This window comes from Octopus sinensis, linkage group LG9 (genome assembly GCF_006345805.1).
Source record: "Octopus sinensis linkage group LG9, ASM634580v1, whole genome shotgun sequence".
In the NCBI taxonomy this organism is placed as follows: domain Eukaryota; kingdom Metazoa; phylum Mollusca; class Cephalopoda; order Octopoda; family Octopodidae; genus Octopus; species Octopus sinensis.
In genome coordinates, this window is record NC_043005.1 from 7,254,736 (window position 1) to 7,276,706 (window position 21,971).

The 21,971-nt window shown below is 35.8% G+C and overlaps 1 protein-coding gene across 1 annotated transcript in view; it reads left to right on the forward strand.

Annotated features, from left to right (window-relative positions):
* The first annotated feature begins 283 nt into the window (after positions 1–283).
* The window catches only part of LOC115215586 (transmembrane 9 superfamily member 1), an 86,057-nt gene continuing 64,369 nt past the window's right edge, over positions 284–21,971 (forward strand). Inside the window, exons 1-3 of the mRNA XM_029784796.2 lie at positions 284–425; positions 4,203–4,284; positions 9,344–9,448. Of these exons, the coding sequence (XP_029640656.1) occupies positions 312–425; positions 4,203–4,284; positions 9,344–9,448 (301 nt within the window). The 5' untranslated portion in view covers positions 284–311. The remainder of the gene's footprint in view (positions 426–4,202; positions 4,285–9,343; positions 9,449–21,971) is intronic.

Genomic DNA, 21,971 nt, shown 5'->3' on the forward strand with positions numbered 1-21,971 from the left:
AATTTCACTTATTCTTGAAATAATTTCTTTATAGATGAACTTTTTCTGTTGCCTTTCCACTGATAAAATAGCTATCAATTGTTGACTCTTCATTCTTTAATCTCTCCTAATTTTGGTGAGTTTTACCAAACTCTACACTAAGGGAAATCAAATGTAATGCATAGGTTTCTATTAATGGTGAGTATGGTTTTAAACAGAAAACATGCAATAATGAAGGATTCTATTGGCTTTGCTTAAAATATATGACGATCTCCTTTATATTTTGTATACTTTGTTCAGTTAATATTGTTTTATAACACAGCTTTCTACACATGGTTGTTTTATTTCTGTTTCAGGTGATATTATATGTGAATAAAGTCGGTCCATATTTCAATCCTCATGAAACATACCACTATTACCAGCTACCGGTTTGCAGACCGGTAAAGGTAGATATCATTGATTACTTTTATTTTAAGTATGTATCATAACTGGCAGTGTTATCAGATTGTCAAAGTGCTTGATAGTATTTATTTTTTGGTTCAAATCCCACTGAAGTCGACTTAGTGTTTCATCTTCTGCAATCAATAATACCAGTCATTATTGGTAGAGCCATTACGGTGTCAACAGGATGTGTTATGGTATTTGTGGTATTTGTTCTAGTGCTTTGCTTTCCAAGTTCAAACCCTGTCATGGCCTACGTGGGTGTTGAAGTTAATTCATAGCTTGGTTTAATGTCACACCTGATACTTAGGTACCTTTACCAGGATCCACCCAGTTGCATGCATTTGGGGCAGCCTTCCCATTTAAAGATACATTCTTTCCTCCCAGTAGTCTGAGACCCTGAAAATAGGTCATGACCTTTCCTCATGATTAAGCAATAAAAAACGATATCAGATATTAAATTACTGAGATATATAATAAAATACAAAGGTTGGAAATAAACTAAGAATTGGAAAAATAGAAAAACAGAAAACGTATATCATGGTCTGGGAGAAAATGGTAAACATTTAAAGGTCATGGTAAGAAAGAAAAGGAAAGAAGAAAGGCACTGTTCTGATAGGAAGGTGACCATAGCTTCTTTGAATTTAGGTAGATGTTTAAAATGGATCTATTTAGTATAAAAAAAATATTAGTAATTGTTAAATTTTTATTATTTGGGTTCATTCAAGTATGTAAACATAGGTGTGAGGAGTTAGATTTGTAAGAAAGCGCCAGTCAAATATAGGTCAAATTTAGTGGTCTGCATTAAAAGTTAACTTCCAAGTATATTTTCGCTTGATTAAGAGGTTTATCGTTAAGTACTGGTTTTCTCAGTTAAAAAATTTGTTACTGTTTCTTGTACAATTTTTTCCATGTTGGCAGATGGACCCAGATGTTTGTTGTTACTAATATTATAGACAATCTTGCAAGTTAGTAAGCATACACCTCCATACTCACTCACATATACACACATGTATATAATTAAGCTTCAATGTACAAATATTTACATATATTTCAATATACATATATGTATATGCATGTGTATATAGATATGTGCTTTTGCATATATGCATACTTTGATACATATGCACATATACATAGATACACATATATATAAGTATGTATGTATCTATGCAAAAATGTGTACATGTACATATTTGTATGCATAAATATTTGTATTTTAGAGTTTATATACATGCTTCAATTATATCCATATAGTAATTTAAATAAATACATAAACAATATATATATATATATATATATATATAATATATATATATATATAAAGTTAATCCAAACATGAAAACACAAAGAGAAAATACAACAACGCGAGGACGTGGAACAAATATAGTATTATTGGACGCTCAGGAAGGAAGGGAAGAAGGAGGATTTAACGTTTTGAGCAGAGCTCTTCATCGGAAACATAGGAAAAGGAAAGATCCAAGGAAGGGAAGACAGAGGAAAAAATATATATATATATGAATTATCCCAAAAGTAATGTAAAAGTAGATATAACATATTTATTAACTGGTATAGGCTGTTCAAATTGCACGGTGGTCGATTAGTAAACTCTTTCTCCATACAAAGGTTCTACTGTCTCCATCACAAGCAATGAATTTGCACCATTGTTGCCCCTAATTCTCAAATCCTCTTTCAAAAAATTCAGGTGCACACTGTTGTAACCATTTCTTCATAACCATCTTCATCTTGCCATCAAATTGTGGTCCCCAAAGCCTGTCCTTCAGTGTACCAAATCTGAGTTGTATTGTAGAGGGCCACTGGCCAACCCAGTTTGGACATTGTCTAATCTGTTGCCATCTTTGTATGTGCTTGCACATTATCATTGTGAATGTGGATCATTATCAGATTCTTGTTAGATATCTTACTCTTAAAGGCTTTTCTAAGCTTTTTGAGTGTCTCAGTGCACCATTCACTATTCACAGTACAGCTGCATTCCAGAAAAACAAGGAGAATGATGATCTTGTCATCCCATAAAACACAGTTACCATGACTTTCTATGTGGTTTGCTGACCCTTGAAGTTGTTAGTCCACGGAGGAGGGATGTAATGTCATTCAATGGAGCCTTTGTTTTCAGATCATAGAAATACTGTCTTATTTCATCCACTCTCACCAAATTGAGGACAAAAGGTGTTTCACTGGCTTCAAATGCTTCCCACAGTTCAGACCAGATGTTCACCCTTCTTTTCTTCAAGTTCACTGTCAACTGCCATGGTGTCCACTATGCACTCATGAATTGTGACTCACTGAGGCTAATTCTCTTCCTACTTTATTGAGCTATAACCTTTTCTCTTGCTGGTCCAGCAATTTGATACCCTTATTAGTAATTCTCTCTAGGGTATCTCCTTTATGCTCGTAAAAGTTGACAATATTGCTGCTGTTCCAGGTGTTGACAATGATACTTCATGTACAACTTGATGAACTATATAGGTGAATTTTAAGCATCTCAGCAGGACTTTCCCTGCTTTCATATCCTTAATTGCTTTATCTATCATACTTATGTCTGATGGTAGGTGATTATGTGGCTGTTTTTTTTAGTTTCAGCTGCAAACTATTACCTTGTTTCTTGTACCATAACCATAGCCTCTGTGTACCCTGAAGTCATCATGGTATTGATTAACATGTCCATTAAAATCACCAGCTGCAATGATGAAACTATGGTCAGTTGTATCAGAAGATAAAACTTCTAAATTGCAATATATTTGCCTCCCTTCAATAATTTAAATGAAAAGACATCTAGTCAGTCTTTAGGGTATTTCAAGACATAATTGGTAATTTAAGGGGAAGGGTAAAACCTTTGCTTCCTATAGAATCATCATCATTATCGTTTAACATCTGCTTTCCATGCTAGCATGGGTGGGATGGTTTCTCAAGAGCCAGCCAGACAGAAGCCTGCACCAAACTTCTGTGACTGTTTTGGTAGGATTCTTACAGCTGGATGCCCTTCCTAACTCCAACCACTCAGCAGAGTGGACTTAGTGATTTTTATGTGGCACAAGCACATATGAGGTCAGTTTTGGCAAGGTTTTTACAGCTGGATGCCCTTCTGAACACCAACCACTTTACAGTGGGGAGTGAGTGTTTTTAAGTGGCATCTGCATTGACAGGGTCACCAAGTACTTGCAAGACAAAAAACTTTCAAGAGGGTAGTGGGCATTAAAGGAGGTGATCTTGTGTCGAATGACAAAAGGTTATAGTGAGACAGAGAGACAGAAACAGGTGTCTTGCTGTAGAGGAAGTACAAGGTTACCTGGTCGGAGAGAAAGGGAGAGAGATCAGGAAGGAAAACAGAAACAGATGTACTACCACAACGGAACTACATAGTTACCCAACCTGAAGAAGTGCAAGAGGAGAGAAAGAGTAGTAGACAGCAGGATGGAGATGGTGGCAAAATGCCAGGAATACTCATAAGGGATGAGGATAAAAATATAAATGGGATGGTTGAGTAAAGGAAGAGAGAGAGATGGTGGCAAGTGCCAGGGCATACCCTAAAGTCTGAAATAAGAAAACTGGAACATCCCTATAAAATTATGGTGGGAATACATGCTGAGTGTAAATTATAAGACAACAGTTGATAAACAATAAAGTTAAAAATTGCTGAGAAATTTATGCCTTCTGGGTTTTTTTTGGGGGGTTTTTTTCATTTTATTGTTGAAATTTCTATCTGCTGTTTTAATGGTTTGTAAAAGTTATGTGTTTCAAATATTTTGAAACTTTCATTTCAGATTGAGCACAAATCTCTTACTTTAGGAGAAGTCCTTGATGGAGATCGTATGGCTGTTTCTTTGTATGAACTAAATTTTAAAAGTAAGTCCTTTATAAATAAGAATTATATTTAAAATTTCAAAGATACTTAAACTGTTTTTACTAATTTTGTTTTGTAAATAATTATCATGAGAAATGTAGAGGTGTTATCACTGTTCCAATATTAATTTGCCGCTCCGACAAGTACGCTAAATATGCAACACAAGCCAAATAATTCACTTAATCTATCTTAACCCTTTTGTTACTAGCCCAGCCAAAACCGGCTCTGGTTCTGTGGTAAAATGTCTTGTTTTCATAATTTTTGAATTAAAATCTTCCACCAAGCCTTAGTCACAATTAACGTTCCTAACACCAGCTTAATGATAACTTGGTTATTTTACTAAATTCTTTGTTATATTTAAAATAATTGAGAGAAACACAGAACGTCTCAAAATAAATACGGTAACGAAAGAGTTAATGTATATGAATAATAAAAAAATTTGACTTCTGTGAAGACTCATTTGCCATCGGTTTTTGAATGACTAACAGAAAAGCCCGATGGGTTACAAATTGTGGAAATTTCAGATAAAACAAGAAAATCTTGCATACATATTTCAAGAAACATAAAAAGAGTCATTTATATATGCATCCCTAAAACACAATCTGTCTGAAATTCTTGCAGTTTAAAGAATGGCAACTGTGGTTGTTTATATTGTTTTTGGTTTGCCTTAATAATATATAGCTAATCAAATGTTTGGGATCTAAAACTCTTACTCCAGATTTCCAGGCATCTGGTGTAGAGAAATGAAGTATATATTGCCCTTGCCAAGCAGTGTTTCATAGTGTAGTCTTTACAGAAGCTGTCATTCATAATTCAAGTTAAATTTTGAATGATTAACCCTTACTGTATTTATTTTGAGATGCTCTGTGTTTCTTCCAATAATTTTAAATATAACAAAGAATTTAGTAAAATAACATATCAAGGCGCAGGAGTGGCTGTGTGGTAAGTAGCTTGCTAAACAACCACATGGTTCCGGGTTCAGTCCCACTGCGTGGCATCTTGGGCAAGTGTCTTCTGCTATAGCCCCGGGCCGACCAATGCTTTGTGAGTGGATTTGGTAGATGAAAACTGAAAGAAGCCTGTCGTATATATGTGTATATATATATATGTATGTGTGTATGTTTGTGTGTCTGTGTTTGTCCCCCTAGCATTGCTTGACAACCGATGCTGGTGTGTTTACGTCCCCGTCACTTAGCGGTTCGGCAAAAGAGACTGATAGAATAAGTACTGGGCTTACAAAGAATAAGTCCCGGGGTCGATTTGCTCGACTAAAGGCAGTGCTCCAGCATGGCTGCAGTCAAATGACTGAAACAAGTAAAAGAGTATAAAAAAGAAAAGAGTATTCAGCTAGTGTTAGGAACATAAATTGTGACTAAGATTTGGTGGAAGATTTGAATTCAAAACTTATGAAAACAAGACATTTATACTAAAGAACCAGAGCCGGTTTCAGCCGGGTTGGTGACGAAAGGGTTAATGATTTTGTGGTGGTTATAAAGGAGACAAGCTAGTGTGTAAGCATCTTGAACTTTGTCATTCACTAAAGTTAATTACCAGTTAAACACAAGGTCTGGCTTTGGTTATTTTGCTGTGTGCAAGAATTTCTGTTTGTTTGACTCAGGTTGGGGAAATACAATGCAGTATCATCCTGGTGTGACCTTAATATGGACATGTAGTTTTGGGGTCAGCTGGAGGGAACAATTGCTATTGATTGCATTACACAAGTGTCTGAGTGGTCAAATAATTTTAACCTATGTCTTTTGAAGTGTAGGCAGTGTATGTTGTGTGTGTGTGTGTGTGTGTGTGTGTGTGTGTGCATATTTACTGTTTAGTATGGTGGTAGGGGGCATAAGTGTGCCAGTTAGTGTTTTTGTTTTGATTTTTATTAATGAAGGAAAAATTATGATTTCCAGGCAATAATGACATATATCTTTATATATAAAAGTGAAGTTGTGTGTCTGTCTCCTACGATTTAGATTCCTAACTACTCCCACATTTTGCGGTGCAGTTTAACCAAAACCGGGTATCTTATAGTCGTGATTCATATCGAGCCCTTCTGGGTATTAGCGCGCGTCTACGATTTAAAAAAAAATTTACCATCATTTTTTTCCATTTTAATGCATTTTTTCGCTATTATATAAGGGAAGTAACTCTCTAAAAGTGTCTACGATGAGTCAACGATTTTTAAAAAGATTTACCATCATTTTTTTCCATTTTTAATGCATTTTTTTGCTATTTTTTGGCTATAACTCTCTAAAAATGCTTATATAGTTATTTCCCTTACAAATCCGAGCAACGCCGGGCGATACTGCTAGTTGTTAAAAAAATAATGTACTTTTTTTTCCTACTGTTATGCTACTAAACGCTTATAGTGTGTTTAATCATTGATATGTTATGAAATTTTGTACCTTCTGTCAACAGCATGGAAGTCATTGATGTCTTAATTAGTTCTTATAATTTTGAATTATATACAGTGTCACTTTAATTGCCCTTGTTTTGATCAGGTCAACCTTGATAGAATAGATCCATTGTCAAAGGAATTCTATTCATGACTTTTTTCTTTTAATGTGAGATAGAACTACATAATTCATTGCATCCTTTCTTTTTAGATAATAGAATATGCATCTGAGGCATAAACATATGGTCTTAAGTAAATCCAGTATGGTTCTTCCTAACTACTCTTTTATTTGTTTCAGTCATTTGACTGAGGCCATGCTGGAGAACCGCCTTTAGTCAAACAAATTGACCCCAGGACTTATCCTTTGTAAGCCCAGCACTTATTCTATCGGTCTCTTTTGCCGAACCGCTAAGTTACAGGGACGTAGACTCACCAACATCAGTTGTCAAGTGATGGTGGGGGTGGGGGACAAACACAGACGCACAAACATATGTATATAATATATATATGACGGACTTCTTTCAGTTTCCATCTACCAAATCCATTCACAAGGTTTTGGTTGGCCCAAGGCTATAGCAGAAGACACTTGCCCAAGGTGCCATGCAGTGGGACTGAACCCAGAACTATGTTGTTGGATAAGCAAGCTACTTACCACACAGCTACTCCTGCACCTACTATATATAATTCCTACCTATCACTTTGCTTTTAAACAATTCTTTTATATGCTTTTGCTTGATTTAAAGCTCTTTACCATTACTGTGGTTATTGCATCTTCCCTCACCAAACATATATCTTGTATATTTGTTTTCAGAAAATTAAATTAATTTAGTAATTAGCATATTGCAAATAAGTACCAATAATTTTTCTCATCTAGAATTTAATTTAATTATTTTATTTCATCTACTTGTGACACTACACTGATTTTTTCTATCAATGAAAGGACAGGTCTTCTTCACAACTCATTTCTGATGTATTATTTAACTGAATTACATGGCTCTTAATTGTCATGAATAGTTATCTATTTTGGCAATTTTTCAGCATTATTAAATGCACAAAACTGTTATTATCAGATCCTTTGATAACAGGCAGTCTCGACTCTATAATGATTTTAATTTTTGCACTCATTAAGGAAGTCAGTATAAGTCAATATATACATCTTTAAGAATAGGCGGCGAGCTGGCAGAAACGTTAGCACGCCGGGCGAAATGCGTAGCTGTATTTCGTCGGTTGTTACGTTCCGAGTTCAAATTCCGCCGAGGTCGACTTTGCCTTTCATCCTTTCGGGGTCGATAAATTAAGTACCAGTTACGCAGTGGGGTCGATGTAATCGACTTAATCGGTTTGTCTGTCCTTGTTTGTCCTCTCTGTGTTTAGCCCCTTGTGGGTAGTAAAGAAATATATACATCTTTAAGAATAATACACGTTTACCAGGAGGATGGATCTCCTACACTTTTCAGCTTCTAATGTCTAACTGCCAACTGATTCCCAGTTTCAGCTTTGCAGCCTTTAGTGTAACTCTACTTTCTAAAACCCTTTTCCATCATTGGTCTTCAGTATCCTATACTGAAACACACTAGAATGCAAGGTATTAGAGGTGAACATGCATCTGAAGCTCTGAGGTTGGGAATCAGTTGAAGGTTAGACATTATAGGTTGAAAAGTATAAGAAATCCATCCCCCAGGTATTCTTGTATTATCTTTTAAAGAAAAATCAAAACTATAAAATAGTGAAAATATGAAAGGGAAATCGACAAGTTAAGAAAATAACTTTTTATTTTTTTAATTTTTTTTTTTATTCTATCTAGTTTCATCTCACGAGCTGTGGCCATGCTGGGGCACCGCCATTTTAAACATTTATAAGAAAGATGGAAATAAATAAACAGCAAAATAGCTTTATAACTTTAAATGAAAATCAAATTGATGTTATAAAATACAGAAATATGAAAGAACTTTAATTTCAAAATATATTTTACTAAATTTCTTTATAAAATGCTTTATTTTATGTCATATACATAGCCTTCCAATTATATTTTTTACAAATTAGATGGGTGTTCAACTCTTACACTTTGCATTCTGTTGTGCTTCAGTATAGGATATTGAAAACCAGTGATGGAAAGGGTTTTTAGAAAGTAGTTATCCTAAAGTCTGCAAAGCTGAGGCTGGGAATCAGTTGGAGGTTAGACATAAGCTGAAAAGTGTAGGAAATCCATCCCCCCTGATATAATCCTCACTTCCATCAATTTCCATTACTGCTAAAGTCTGATGAAATAAATTAGGTCGACTATTGTACAATAAAGTAAGCGAATCTTAGCTTGTTTGCAAAAGTGAACAAAACCTGCATGACATTCACTTATACTGCTGGAACCTTAATATGTCGAGTCAATATTTTTGGTAAAGGCAATGTGTACCTAAAATTATTGATATAAATTATTATTTTCTTTTATGCTTTGAAACAAAAAATTAATATTCCCAATTTCACCACTTTGAAGTAACTTTATTTTATCATAAATATATATCTTCAAAAGTATAATTATCATAAATAAAGTTGCAAAACTATACAGATAACATTTAGGAAAAGTCTAATTAATTGTATTTTTTCTTTGTTTTTGTTAATTACTTCTTGTTTTTAAAACTACTTTTGCATTGTTTCTGTATTCTTTTCTTCAGAGGATGAACAAAAACGTGAATTATGTAAAGTTAAATTTTCTGAAAATGATATGCGATTATTACGAGATGCAATTGAAGATCTCTACTATTTTGAGTTTGTTATCGGTAAGTAGACATAATAATGTAATTTTGCAGATCATCAAGAGATTCATTGTGTACATGTTTGAAATATCACTAAATTTATTTACATATTAATTTCCTTTATTTTCAAAAAAATATATTCATCTTTCTGACATTTAATTTAAACATATATCCACCCTTGTAAATTATTTTTATTTCAGGTATGATACCAAAACATGTATAATCATATAAACACATTCCTTATTCATTCAATTTTCAAACTTCACTGTTCAGTTTATATCAATAATGATAGGCGAGGGTTTCAACAGATACCTGTATCTTCTTGCACCCAAGTCATGCAGCACAAAACATAACTTGATAGGAAAACATTAGTAGACAACTACCGTCACAATGAAAGTAAAGAGTACACACATGACTGTGGAATAGTCAACCATTTCACATAATTCAATGAGCAGGTTGCTCTCTTGGGTTCTTCCTTCCAAATCTACCCACAATGCTTTAGTTGGCCTGAGCTATAATAGAATGCACTTGCCTACAGCGCCATACTATGAGACTGAACTCAGAATCATATGGAAAATAAAGTGAGAAGGGATGATACTGAGGATGTGGGATGGATGTCAAAAGTAGTGGTCTCAAGGAGAGGGGAAGATAACTACTAGCACCAAGGGGATGAAATATATGCAGAATCTGCTGTCTAACAAATGGCACTGAATAATGCCACTGTTAGAAAAGTGATAAAAGGGTGGATGTTAGCAAGATGAGAGGTGGGGTAAGCTTAAAGGGCTCAGACAAGGCAGAAGCAGGATCCAGTGGATAGACAGATATGAACATAATGCTTTTAAGATCAACAGATGGGTCTTTTCATGCACAATGAAATACCTATCATCTCACTCTTTTGTAATCACCATGGGGCTCAACAGCTTCTCACCAGCTTGGGCTATTCCCTTTTTCATGTCTTCTTGTGCCTCCCTTTTCCACAAGTCCCATTTACTTCAAGCAGTCAGCACTTCTTTATACAGCTGTCTTCATATGCATCACATGACCATATCCTCTGCTGTTTTCTTTCTTGTACACTACATCAGATTCCTCTTAGGCCCATTCTTTTCTCAACATATTTGTGCTTTGTCATACAAGCACACTGATGTGGTACATCCATCAGAGAATCCTATCTTCATTCTTTTCTAGTCTTCAGTCTGCATTCAGGCCTCACATGTCACTACCACCTGTACATATAGAAGCATCAGACAATATCTTTCAATTTTGTTGCCAATGGAGATAACTTCCTGAACTTTCTCCATACCATATTTTCGGAACATCCTCTTCCACTGCTAATTAGGTTACCTAGGTAAGAGAAATGATCTACTAATTCTAAGGAACCTCTTGGACATTGAAGAAAATCTATTTCCTGTGTGTTCTTAGTATTCATTACCCCTGCACATCTGCCATGCATAAAGTCTACTTCTTCCCTTAACCTTCCTCTGATTCCACTGCACCTCTTGTGTCCATAGTTTGTATTGGCTGTGCCTTATGAAATTTCTACCAACAATTTCGCTACATTTCAAGCAAGGCCATTTTCCTAAAGTGAGTAAAGTTGTATCTGTTTTCCTTCTTTCTAGAACTTTGGTTTTTTTTTCTTAGTTATCATCAAGTTCATCAGCATATAGTAGTTCCCTAGGGCAACTAGTCTTGTCTTGTTGCTATCACTTTACTAATAGCACTTCTGGCTTCATCATGGACCACCAGATCACAGAGTGAGGGATCCTATCAAAAGTGTTCTCCAGGATGATGAAACCCAAGTATAGTGGCTTCCTTTTAATGAAGTACTTCTCCTGCTGTTGTCTTACTAGAAAGAGGGCAACTGAGACATCTCCTTTATCTTTGTAACAGTGGACTATACCAGTCATTGGGTATGATATCTTCCTGTGCATTCTAATTCACTATTCAGGTGACTAGGCTGTATCCTACTCCCAGATATTTTAAGGTATTTCAGCTGTGATTCCTGGTAGACCAGGTTCTTTCCCTACCTTCATATCCTTAATTGCTTTATCTGTCTTACTGCTGCCAACTAAGATAGTTGGTCCCTCTGTTGAGTCCCTGTCAAGAAGACTTTCTTTCTGCCATGCATTCTCCACGTTTAGTAAGCTTTCTAGCACTTCTATGCAACTTCGTTTTCAGAATCACCAAGTGAAATCACACTACTATCTATCCACACACATTTCTTACCTGCAACATCAGAATTCTTTCTTATACACTGTCACACAATCCAAAGCATCTCATGTCTCAGACCTTCACACTGTAGAACATTCCTGTCTACTTCTTTCCATGCTAAGTAGACTTGTTGCCTAGCTTCTCTTCTAACTACTTGGTATTGTTCTCTGCTCACCAAACTTTTTCAATCTTACCAGGCAGGCTTGTCTTCCCACTTTTATGACCTTGTCTGCTTCATTGTTCCACCACTAGATCACCCTTCATCTTGCTAGAACTTTGCATCAACTACAGGTTTGTCTGTGGGTTGTCTTGTATGAATTTCCAGTTGCCATCTCTGTCTCTTCCTTCTTTTTCTCAAATGCCATCTTTGAATTTCTGATTGCTTGGTGGATCTAAGCTTCCATATTTTCTTTTTCTTGATTGTCTGAAATCACTAACAACTAATCTATGTTGCATTTTATTTTCTTTGCTAGGGAATATCTTTGCATTCACAAGCATCTGTCTATTTAAAAATTTGCTTGTTTTTTTTCAAGAATGTTGAGGGACCATATTGAAGCCTTGATCATTTCATATGGTTGTTCAGCAAACATTCACACATTTGGAAATAAGTGATTGAATTTAAAAATAGACAACCTGTTGGTATGGAAGTGCCATAAATATTCTGAAAATTAAGATGGGTAGTAGGGTGTGAGGGTATCTTATTAAAATTGATATTTTGAAAAAAATTTTGTTCAGAGCTGTAATTTCCATATTTTTCCTCGTGAAATTGTGAAATTCCCAAAACATTTTCAAGAAAGTGAGAAACAAAACATTGTTGGGTGATGGAATGTCTGAAATTTTGAAAAGCTGTTTGGGGAGCAGATGTGTAATTTCCATTCGATTCTAAAGAAATTTTCGGAAAAGGAAAGGACAATGAAGGGTTGAATGCATATTTGATACATCCACAACCAAAATCTTTTAATTTTCAGTGCTTTATATTCAATAGTTACAGACCAGGACTACTTTCCATGGTTCTTATTGTTTACTCTATGTATACATGTGTGTGTGTGTGTGTGTGTTTGCACATTTTATCTCTTTCACTCACTCACTCTATCTCTCTCTCTCCCTCCCCCCTCTCTCTCTCCCTACATCATCATCATCATCATCGTTTAATGTCCGTTCTCCATGCTAGCATGGGTTGGACGGTTCGACCGGGGATCTGGGAAGCCAGAAGGCTGCACCAGGCTCCAGTCTTATCTGGCAGTGTTTCTACAGCTGGATGCCCTTCCTAACGCCAACCACTCCGTGAGTGTAGTGGGTGCTTTTTACGTGCCACCTGCACAGGTACCAGGCGAGGCTGGCAACGGCCACGGTCGGATTGGTGCATTTTATGTGCCACCGGCACAGAAGCCAGTCAAGGCGGCACTGGCATTGGCCACGATTCGGATGGTGCTTTTTACGTGCCACTGGCACAGAAGCCAGTATATATATATATATCATCATCATCATATAACAATTGCAGCATGGAAGACACATATTAGCCATTCAAAGACATACAAAAACCATTAACTTCACTTAAAAACATTTATTATTATTTGGTGTCAAAATTTTCATCGCATCAACTGTGACCTGGTCACTGATGTGATTTCACTGTGTTTAGTTTGTTGTTGTGAAGTTGTTAGTTGGTATATATATAAGTTCCAGGTGTATAATTTTTTTCTTTGTTCTTATATCTGTTAGTTGTTCTGGTTGACTCATCGTCTTTTATATATATATGTATGTATATGTACATGGGTGAATGGACAAATGAATTAAGTGTCACTCGACACATTTGGTAGGAGTTACAGCACTTAAAAAACACCATCTGAGCGTGGCCGTCTACCAGCCTCGTCTGGCACCTGTGTAGGTGGCACATAAAAAACACCATCCGAGCATGACCGTCTGCCAGCCCTCGTCTGGCACCTGTGTCGGTGGCACATAAAATCACCCACTACACTCTCGGAGTGGTTGGCGTTAGGAAGGGCATCCAGCTGTAGAAACACTGCCAGATCTGACTGGCCTGGTGCAGCCTTCGGGCTTGCCAGACCCCAGTTGAACCGTCCAACCCATGCTAGCATGGAAAGCGGACGTTAAACGATGATGATGATGATGATGATGAATTCATTCTTCAAAATGAACTCCATAATGTTCATTTATATGACGTATCATGTATACAAATCAGATTAACAATGAAGATAAACTCATTACATAATATTGAATGTGTGTGTGTGAGTATTATTTAATAACAATTTAACTCAGCTCCATATGACTTAGTTTTGTGGGCTTGTAGGACAAACCCATCTCATCAGATATCTAAGGAGTCTTCTCTAGATATCTAAATGAGATGGGTACATCCTCCAACCCCAAGAAACTTTAAGTCATATGGAGCTGAGACAAATTGTTATTAAATAATACACACACACACACAGTATTATATAATGTGTTTATTTCCACTGTTAATCTGATATGTGTACATGATACATCATATAAATGGACATTATGGTGTTCATTTTGAAGAATGAATTATTAAAGTATTTAATGCAGTGCTATGTTATAGTGCAGTGTGTTTTGAAGTACCATTTCTTTTTAAACAATTTTATTTACATACATTTATATGTTTCTGTTTCTGTTCACCGTTCTTGTTATGTTTATATGTGATACATCAACCCACATGTGTTTCAATGTCTATACAGCCCAAATACTTATGTGCAATTATGTTGTTTGTATGTGTTTTAAAATTCTTGTTTATTTTCATGTATAAATATAACATCCCAAACACATAAACATATACTGAATGTCCATTAAAAGAAGGAAATATACTTATTGGTATATCATCATCATCATCATCATCATCATCGTTTAATGTCTGTTTTCCGCGCTAGCACGGGTTGGACAGTTCGACCGGGGTCTGGGAAGCCAGGGTCTGCTCCAGGCTCCAGTCTGATCTGGCAGAGTTTCTACGGCTGGATGCCCTTCCTAACGCCAACCACTCCGTGAGTGTAGTGGGTGCTTTTTATGTGCCACCTGCACAGGTGCCAGGTGGGGGGGGGGGGTCCAGCATCGTCCATGGTCAATGTGTGTATGTTTATATATATATATATATATTTATTTATGTATTGTGTATGTGTGTGTATATATATATATATATATATATATATATATATAAAGGAATACAAAAAATGGGACAAGAATGCAAAACATCCAGACAGATGATACAAAAGAGGTTCAAGAAAAAACATGGGCGGGTCATTTGAAGTTTTCTTTCCTCAGTCGAGTTCCAGATTATCTTTGCAATTTCAGCTGGTTATACTCGAGACATATAGTGCCTTGCTTGGAAACTGGTGAAGGGTGGTTATAGGATGGGCATCTGGTGATAGACAATTTACCTCAACAAACTCAGTCCAAACCATGCAAACATAAAAAAGTGGATAATAAAATGATGCCAATGGCCTGGCTCCCCATCAGTTACAACTAGTGTTCCAGTAAATATGGTCAACTGAACAGCCAACTCAGAAATTAACATGTTAGCGGCCAAGCACTCCACAGATATGCATGCCCCTAACTTAGTTATTAGTGAGACTCACCATGACACAGAGTGTGGCTAAGTTGGCCCTTTGAATTACTGGTACAACTCATTTTTGCCAGCTGTGTGGACTGGAGCCATGGGAAATAAAGCGTCTTGTTCAAGAACACAATGTACCACCAGGGACCAAACGCAGAACTTTATGATCATGAACCAAATACCAAATCTATCATTGGTCCAGGGCTATAACAGAAGACACTTACCCAGGACTTAACCTATGTGGTTGGGAAGCAAACTTCTTAACTACACAGCCACACTTGTGTGTGTGCACGCGCACACATTGGTTTATAGTCACACATCCTAACACACACACACACACACACACACACACACACATTATTTTGAAGCTGGAAATACCTGAGCAGCTACTTTGGTGTGAAAATTCTTTTCAGATTCTATATATTTACATATAAATGTGTACATATATATATGTGTGTGTGTGTACATATATATATCTGTATATATTCATGAGGCTTATATCTCCATGTGTGTGTGTGTGTGTATATATATATATAAAATGTGTATATTTATATATACTCTCACGTATACATTTACATGTTACGAAGATTAGATCTACACAGTTAGGATATATACTCAGTGTATGTTCAGTATGTTTTTATATAGTTAATTTGCATATGTGTAAATTTGTGGGTGTATTTAATATTTAAGATTTCTATGTAATTATATTTTCATTCTTTTGTCATTGTCTCCCACTTTCAATTTTTTTAAATTTTTTTTTTTCATACATATCTAATTGCATGCATAATTTATTGTGGCAGATACAAAATTTATAAGAATTTTAGTATAATATATAGTACAGAATTTTAAGCAGATTTGATTTGTGTTCCTTTTTTGTTTCTGTCTTTTTTTTTTTTTTTTTTTTTTTTTGTTGGGCAATGTTTCATTTAACTGTCAGAACAATTTCATCTGTAATTTACAAGTCTTCATTGGACAGAACTTGTACATTATGGAAAATGGAAAGTTAATCATCCACAGTAATTATTGAATTTCATTTTCTTTAAGTTATCATAATTGATTTAAATATTTCATTTTTAAGGATTAGTTAATTTTGCCCTTTGAAATATCAATATACTTATTAAAAGCAATTTGAAATTTGAAAACCTTACATCAATTTTCCGAATTCCTTTAACCTGTAATTGAAACCTTGTTACAAGTAGACTGAAACTGTTTCAAGGGAGTATCTTTAAAAACTATATCGGAAATTGAACATTAACTTATATATTTAGTGATTGAGTTAAATGTGAATGCTGACCCATAGTACATATAAATAGAAACCAAAGTTAGTACCCACTGGTAGATCTCAGGGCATTAGTCACTATGTTATGAACACTTGAAAATTTATTCAGTGTTTAGTAGTTATATATTTTGTGAGTTTTATAGATTTGTTTGACTTTGGGTGCTTGATTACAACTGTAGCTACCTGTAATTGTGATTTTAAGTCCTTTTCGTCTGACTCAGTCTTTGCGTGTGAGTGCCTTTTAATGTAATATTTCCTGTTAAAAAAAAAATTCTATTTATAAGTTCAGTTTAAGTAAATAATTTTATATTTAACATTGGTTTGAACAAAGAATTTTTGATATACTTTAACTCTTTTGTTACCAACCCGGCTGAAACCGGCTCTGGCTCTGAGTACAAATGCCTTATTTTCATAAGTTTTGAATTAAAATCTTCCACCAAACCTTAGTCCCAATTTATGTTCCTAACACTAGCTTAAGGATAACTAAGTTATTTTACTAAATTCTCTCTTATATTTAAAGTAATTGAAAGAAACACAGAGCATCTCAAAATAAATACGATAACGAAAGGGTTAAGGTGCTTTAATCATTGTCAGTTCTTAATGCTCTTCATTCATACTTAGTTGTGAACTTATCTTTACCAGGTATATATATATGTATATATTTCTAATACATGTGCTCATATATGTCCTTATATGTAGGTTTTCAGGGGTGGAAACAACTGTTCTGTTCAAATAGCTTCAACGTAAATTATATCAGAGAAATGTTAAAAAAACAAAAAAGAAGTTTTAATTTTTGTTGCAAGGATAAAATACTAAATATCTGATATAGTGGTAGTTTTTGTTTTCCTCTTAAACATTATAAATCATACACAATGTAGGGTAACCATGTCTTCTATAGCAAGACACATGCTCTTGTCCCTTTATCATACTTCTTAATATCCTCTTGAGATTTACTTGGTGCCAGTAACACACAAAAAAAAAACCCTATAAGGAAGGGCATCCAACTGTAGAAAAAATTTCAAATCTGACACTGGAGCTTGCTAGACCCTCTCAAACCATCCAATGCATTCCAGCATAGAAAGCAGGCATTAAATATATTTCTTTACTACCCACAAGGAGCTAAACACAGAGGGGACAAACAAGGACAGACAAACGGATTAAGTCGATTACATTGACCCCAGTGAACTGGTACTTAATTTATCGACCCCAAAAGGATGAAAGGCGAATTCAACCTCGGCGGAATTTGAACTCAGAATGTAGCAGCAGACGAAATACGGCTAGGCACTTTGCCCGGTGTGCTAACGTTTCTGCCAGCTCGCCGCCCTAAATAGGCATTAAATAGTGGTGGTGGCAACAGCTCCTCCTCCCTATTAATCACTCATGTCATTTAGTGTATTTTCAAACCTTTTCCAGGTACCATTTTTCTGCAAATACATCTTTTAAAGCTTTCTACAACAATTTCTTCTACAATTTTTTTTCTGCAACTTGCCTCACTGTCAATTATAGTAATATTTCATGGTTGATTAGTCAGTTGCTGAAGCAGTATCCACAAGTAAAATCAACTACATCAAAAGAAGTCCTACAAATATTAACATAGAAAATTGCAGGCAAATTTTGAAAATATATTCCTCTGACTCGCATTGACATTTTTTTTTCTTTTCCTTGCAATACAATCCTGCAGAATGGTACATGAAAGTATCAAAAATCCTTATCATGAATAGAAATTGGTTTCACGAAAGCCTAAGGATATGTTTATTTTATACATACATTGCACATGAAAATGATTGGAAAATATGCAGTTATAAAATATGGAATGAAATACATCATACTTCATTGATATTTTCACATCTCACATATTTTTTTTTCTTTTGAAGACTATTGGTTTAAGTCAATTTAATTGTTTTTTAATCAATAAAAAGTAGTTCTGTAACCAACTTTTTTTTTTTATTTATTTAAATTTTTTTCCTGTACAAAACCACTTCAAAAATTTTCATGGCCACTTCCAAGTCACCATTTCTAATGATTTTGAAATTAATTTTAACTTTTTTTTTTTGTAAATCCAGTACATGTAGGTGTGTGTATAAAATATAATGAAATTATTATATACAGTGCTCAGGTGCACCACAACTTGTCAAAAGTACGTATAGAGTATATGCAGTAATGTACAAATGTCTGGAAAGCGAACAGTGTATGTATATATAATTGTATGTGTGCGTGTGTGTGTATATATACACACACAAACACACACATCCATAAAGTCAGAAACAATGGAAGGTGAATATATATTTAACCACATGACTTTCATAAGATCTTGGCTGTTTCACAAACTTCTTCATGTAGTATTAATTTCAATATGGAAGAAGATATTCTCTTTTACTTTCTTTTACTTGTTTCAGTCATTTGACTGCGGTCATGCTGGAGCACCGCCTTTAGTCAAGCAAATCGACCCCGGGACTTATTCTTTGTAAGCCCAGTACTTATTCTATCGGTCTTTTTTGCCGAACCGCTAAGTGACGGGGACGTAAACACACCAGCATCGGTTGTCAAGCAATGCTAGAGGGACAAACACAGACACACAAACATATACATACACATACATACATATATATACATATATACGACAGGCTTCTTTCAGTTTCCGTCTACCAAATCCACTCACAAGGCATTGGTCGGCCCGAGGCTATAGCAGAAGACACTTGCCCAAGATGCCACGCAGTGGGACTGAACCCAGAACCATGTGGTTGGTAGGCAAGCTACTTACCACACAGCCACTCCTGTGCCTGGTTGGCCTGAGGCTATAGCAGAAGACACTTGCCCATGTTTGGAATTAATACTAAATGGCTATAACCCTATGGAAGTCACGTGGCTAAATTGATATCTATTCACCTCTCACACCTCCTGACTTTATGGTTTTATATACTCCTCATGAAATAATTTCATCAGTCAGATTTTCTGGTTTTCAGCTTCACAGACACTCTACGTTACTCTTCTTTGTAATTGATTGCTATGTGGACTGATAACCAAGTCTGTAAGAGGAGTTTTCTATCATAGTCACATGATCCTCTGAATCATTTTATACTACTCACTTATATATATATATACAGGTTATGCTTAAAATTAAAGTTTAGATAGGAGATTTAAAATGTAGTATCCAAACCTTGTTTTGGGTATGTCCCTAGTTGTGTACCATCCTGCCACACACAGTAGCAAAATGTATTATAAGACTGTAACGTCTTATGTGACCTGGTGAGGTTCCTTCTGCACTGTGCGGTGCATTTGATTCCACTATATCGTTTCCCACCCACTAGGGAGCAGTGCAGATTTAAGCCAGAATGATCATTGTGCTACATAAAGCCTGCAGTACACTCTGTCTTTCCTATCAATTATTTAAAATATATATATTAGGGTGGCCCATTTTATAAGGGTGATTTTTACATTTCTTTATTTTTTTATATATCACCCCTGCAGATTATGAGGTTAGGTATAAAAATGTCCTTAGTGAATTTTTAGTATGATTGAACGATATTTGGTAGTGTCCACAAGGATGATATATTATGGTAATATATATGCTCACACACACATATATATATCAGCAAACATATATACGTGTACATTACTTGTTATGTATATATGCATATGGAGTATCTTTTCTACTGCTGAAGTAGTAGCAGATACTACTAACATTGCACTGTGATCACTTCAGCCTATATTATTTGCTCATGAGTTTTTGATCTTTTACTGGGAGGAGTTTGGGATGATCTCATGGGATGATCTCGGTAGTGGCTCATCATTAGACTCACCACTGCTGTTATCACTGCTGCTTTCCAAAGTAACAACTGATTGCTCTTTCTTGCAAAAAACCTCTACGTCCCTTCTCTTCTTTTACCCGTTTGCATTTCCTCTGTTCCTCTGCAGCATAATTCCTGTCAATGGCACTCGTATAACCTCGCCTTACTTTTTCTCTCTGAGCATTTAGAAATAAACGATCTTCCTCATTTGATATCATTTTCATTGCATCAGCATGAGCAATGTCAAATAAGTCATCCAAGCAATCCTTGAATTTGGTTTCATTTGCAGTTTGATTTTGATTTCTTCTTGATTTTGTTTTTTTGAAGTGATCTATATTGTTCATTCGTTTTTTGAATCTTGGTAAGCACATGTTGTTTGTCCGTGATTGGTATCTTAGCATTGTCCCAGATCTCATTTATTTCTGAATACACAATATCTGATGCTTCCTTCACTGTTTTCTTATCATGTGTGAGATAGAAAAGGCACAGCAATACATCTCCAACTGATGGGAGTTTTTTTTTTATTACTAATCTTTTCAATCATGTATCCAATAAGCCAAATTTGTTTTTCACTTCTTTTCATTGAAACAGACATGTTTAATCAAAACATTACGGCAGTGGGGCACTGGACACATTTACACATGACAAAAGCTACAACAATACTGATTAGGGGGGAATACAGCCTATGGGTATAGAGTGAAGTGTAGCCTTACACAAGTACACAAGTAGGGAGAGGAGGAGATCATTTGGAATATGTATGTGTGTGTCTGCTGCATTGTTCAGATAATTTGGTCACTGCACTAACTATTTTATATATTGATAAATGGAATACTTTTACTATCTCTCGCTTACAAGTTATTTATTATATTAAGTTTTATTTCATGCTGGAAATGGAATACTGAATCACTTAGTGGCAACACTAAATACTATGGAATTATCTTCAAATTTCAGGCAGATGGCCTGAGAGTTCAACATCTCTCAAATTATTTTTTTGGGGTCACCCTAACATACATAGATATATACGTATTATATCATCATCATCATCATCATCGTTTAACATCCGCTTTCCATGCTAGCATGGGTTGGACGGTTCAACTGGGGTCTGGCAAGCCCGAAGGCTGCACCAGGCCAGTCAGATCTGGCAGTGTTTCTACAGCTGGATGCCCTTCCTAACGCCAACCACTCCGAGAGTGTAGTGGGTGATTTTATGTGCCACCGACACAGGTGCCAGACGAGGCTGGCAGACGGCCACGCTCCGACCGTGGCCGTTGCCAGCCTCGTTTGGCACGTAAAAAGCACCCACTACACTTATGGAGTGGTTGGCGTTAGGAAGGGCATTCAGCCGTAGAAACATTGCCAGATCAGACTGGGCCTGGTGCAGCCTTCGGGCTTCCCAGATCCCAGTTGAACCATCCAACCCATGCTAGCATGGAAAGCGGACACTAAACGATGATGATGATGATGATGATATATAAATTTTATATATTTTTACAACAACAACAAACGTAATGTGTGGAATCCAACCATCAAGGCTCAAAAAAAGAAAATACCCTACATTGAGGGATGGATTGCAACACACTCACATCCAATCCCTTTCTTTGTCCTAACTGAAACCCACCTAAACGACTGTCATTTAGTGGCTGAACTGAAAATCAGAGACTTCACTGCCATTCACGCTGATTGGGCAGGTAG